Consider the following 3,710-nt stretch of genomic DNA (forward strand, 5'->3'; position numbering starts at 1 on the left):
TTTTATTTTGTTAAGAATTATTGCTATTAATTATGATCAATATTTAAATATATTGAGTTATTGATACAGAAATTTTATTGTTACCTTACTTTAATAACATATTTGAGGATGTACAGCTGATGTAACATTATTTACTTATGACATATGTATTGTTGGATTAAGGATAGAAGGAAATTTACATGGATATAAAATTATCAGGCAGTATGCCATCACTCTGCACAGTGGATGACACTTGTCAGGGTCTCTTTTTTCATGTTTTCTTTTGGCAGGAAATTTATTGGAGCAGTGGGACATGTGATATCTCCTTATTTTATTTGTAAAGGACGGAAGCCATAATTCGAACTTGAGTTCTATATCTTTGACTAGATATATCTTTAGTATCAGTGAGCTTGGAATAATTTAGTAAGATGGATTAGTTCTTATTGGACTAAGTATTAGCCTATTGCTCCAATCAGCGGTATAAGGGTGGACGGTGATATAAGGGAGGCTGCATATTGCATTATTTTTGGATATATTAGAAAAATGATATTGGTATATCAATGAATCAAAAATGAAATTGAGTTGAATGTATAAAATCTATGATTTTGATACATAAATATATATACACATATAAACAGATTTTCGTCTATCATATATGGTTTGCTTGTTTAGGTTAGAAGTTCAGTAGTTACTGGGACGTTTGATCTCATCCCTTATATTAATATTTTTGGGTGAATGATCTAGTAGGAATCAAGAAAAGGCACTGATAGAGTGAGCTGTGAAGGCTTCTGTGCTTCTCAAACACATGCTATGTTATATTTTAATTACTATGACTATAAGGTTTTAATAGTTTATTTTGTTATGTCTGAAAAATATTTTGAAATTGATCTGTTTTGAATGCTAAAAATATGTATGGATTTTTAAATGAAGTATTTTATTGCGTATGTGGATACAATTACGTGAGGTGTTACAGAGAAGATTCTATGGGTGCCCGAACTATTGGAAGGTATGTGTGTGTTATATTGTTGGGTTAGTAAAATGGGTTGTAATTTTTTGCGACATTGTGCCGGGGGAATGTGGGTATTTTGTGTGGCATGATGAAGATGCAAATGAAAGGTCGAAGGTTGTGATTAATGCACTTGTGGAACATGTAGATAAACTTTTTATGGAAAATGTGAGGATGCGGACGTGAGAGATGCAAGGGGAGAAAGTCCAAATGAAGCAAACGAAGGTATTATTGGGGTGTATGGTGAAATGAAGTGCAGATGCAACAAGAGAAGGAGCTGGTGCTATTGAAGAAGCTGAACACAATAACAGCTAGTGTAACCATGTTGGAGTGAATCGAAATACTCCTCCGATCCTTAATATAAGACCCATTTAACTAATTTGATTAAATTAAAGAAGTTAGGTAAGTTAGTTAATTATAAGAAAAGTAACACATTTTTCCTAAAATACCATAATGATCTTTCTAATACCCCCTCTCCCTCTTCTACTTGATTATGGTTGAGGGAGTATTTATAGGGATAATTTAGAGAAAATTGATAAATATGATAAATGGGTCTTATATTTAGGACCAAAACTAACTCAATAATTGGGTCCTATATTAAGGACCGGAGAGTAGCATTTTTGAGATGTATTTTGGTGGTTAAATTTGGGAATTGTATTTTGTTTGTTGCTTGTTTCTTTGGGATATGTATGAGTTATTAGAATTTATATTTTACTGATGACAGATGTATTTTCTCAATTTATAATTTCTAGTAAAACCATGGTCCAAGAATATTCCTTAATTAGTTTTCTCTATCACATATTCAAGAATTGATTTTCTCAAGTACATATTTGAGAAGCTCCATAAGTTTTGCTAAATTATTTTTCTCTAAACTGTTTTTATCTAATATATAGTTGAGAACTGGTCTTTTCAAATATATATTTAAGAACTAATATTTGAGAAATTTTTCTATCAACTAAAGACTTCTTATCAAAACACTAATATTCAGCAACACACAATCAAAACACGCTTACTAACAGTCAACATAGCTAAACCGTCCAATAGGTCGAATATTGTCCCACTTAGAAATATGACGTGATAAAAATTGCGCCTCAAAATATGTCTGGGTTTAAATTGCGACAAACAAAAAACCTCGGGGGTGCGATTGTATTTTAACCCTTTTGAATATTAAAGCACAGACTATTTGTTTTCCTGATAACCACCATTCATATTCATGTCATGAGGCCCAGACTGAAGACGTGTATGATGGGAAGTACTGGACTGGATTTTAGGACGGCCCAACAGCTTAAATCCCTTCCGAAAACAAACTATTGAGAGCCTCTGAAATAGCATATGAAATCGAAAGAAAAGGTTTTTATTGTCAATCTCGCATACAACGCTCTCAGATTCAGCGTATACGGTGTGCCCCATAACATGGCAACATACGCAAGACTATGTAATCCTACTTCTGTCCGACACACAAACAATTCCGAACAAAGCTAACCAAGAGCGCCATGCATGTCAAGGTGAGGGAAGCTTGCCGCTGCTGCTTCTTCCTTCTGATTTCTTCTCATCTCCACATCCCCAAACCCAACACCCAATATTCCAATTACCACCGCCTCCCCAACCCGTCCGCCACCCCCACCCCCTCCTCCACCACCGCCCCCGCCGCCGCCTCCTCCCCCTCCACCAGTACCATTTCCTCCCCCCCACCCATGACCTTTCCCGTTTCCTCCTCCTCCGCCGCCCCCACCACTGCCACCTCCTCCCCCTCCTCCACCGCCCCCTCCGCCTCCTCGACTTCCGCCATTATTTATTCTCCCCCGTCCTTCGTGTCTGCCTTTACCTCCTCTTCCACCGGTATTGCTCACGTTCATATTCTGCTCAACTCTTATTTCGTCAGGAGTTGTAGCTGTAGAATTAACGAACCGGCCAGTGCCATCTACTCTCTTCACGCTGTCTTCACTTCTCACGTCAGCCAGACAAGCACCAAAGGCCACCACGAGTAGCAGAACAATCCCAAAAACTCTTCCCATGATCTCCATCTCTAATTAGTAATGGCCAATTCCTCAACCCAACAATGCATATATCGCTGCTCCCTCACCCCATCCTTTTATAGCCTTTGCGTTACAAAATACCGTGCCTGTAATTCCCATTGCCAAGCAAGTGCAGTCCCCACACTAACACATACCGTAAGCCTCCCACATAAGGCTGCAAAAGTTAGGCTGCAAGATGACGAAGTGATTCTGTCATTTTCCTTGCACTTCAATTTGTCCCCACTCCTATTTCTTACTTAATTCCTTACAAACTACTGCCCTTCATCAAGCCTCCAAGCATGCTGGGTTTTTAGCTACAAATAAATATCTTATCTGCACAATATATATATATATATATATATGTAAGTAGAGAGGCCCACAAATGGTGCGAGCATTTTTAACGTGAATATTTTGTTGAGGATGACCATATCTATCTGTCCTAGGCGCGCATGATTAGCAGAAAAGATAAACTTTTCGGAGTTGCCATTCAATAATATTTTAAGTCATTAACGTGTTCATCCCGAGCTTAATATGTTTAGTAATTTGTATCTGCCAATCATGTGTCTTTGTTTTATCATGCATACCACCAAATCCCCACCAGGGAAAGAAAACCACGAGAGAGGCTAGGCGCATATAATAGAGTACCCATGTGATTTGTTGAGTGGGTGCGTGCTCGCTTTTGCTTGACGATGAGAATTGTGCAGGATAGC

At 37.9% G+C, this 3,710-nt stretch overlaps 1 protein-coding gene across 1 annotated transcript; it reads right to left on the bottom strand.

Annotated features, from left to right (window-relative positions):
- Nucleotides 1-2,463: 2,463 nt before the first annotated feature.
- On the bottom strand, nucleotides 2,464-3,009 carry LOC114736978 (glycine-rich cell wall structural protein 1-like). The gene has a single exon (XM_028924861.1). The coding sequence runs from the start codon at nucleotides 3,007-3,009 to the stop codon at nucleotides 2,464-2,466; it is 546 nt and encodes a 181-aa protein (XP_028780694.1).
- Nucleotides 3,010-3,710: the final 701 nt, after the last annotated feature.

This window comes from Neltuma alba, unplaced genomic scaffold (assembly GCF_004799145.2).
Source record: "Neltuma alba isolate B1F8T4 unplaced genomic scaffold, ASM479914v2 tig00002748_pilon, whole genome shotgun sequence".
NCBI lineage: Eukaryota > Viridiplantae > Streptophyta > Magnoliopsida > Fabales > Fabaceae > Neltuma > Neltuma alba.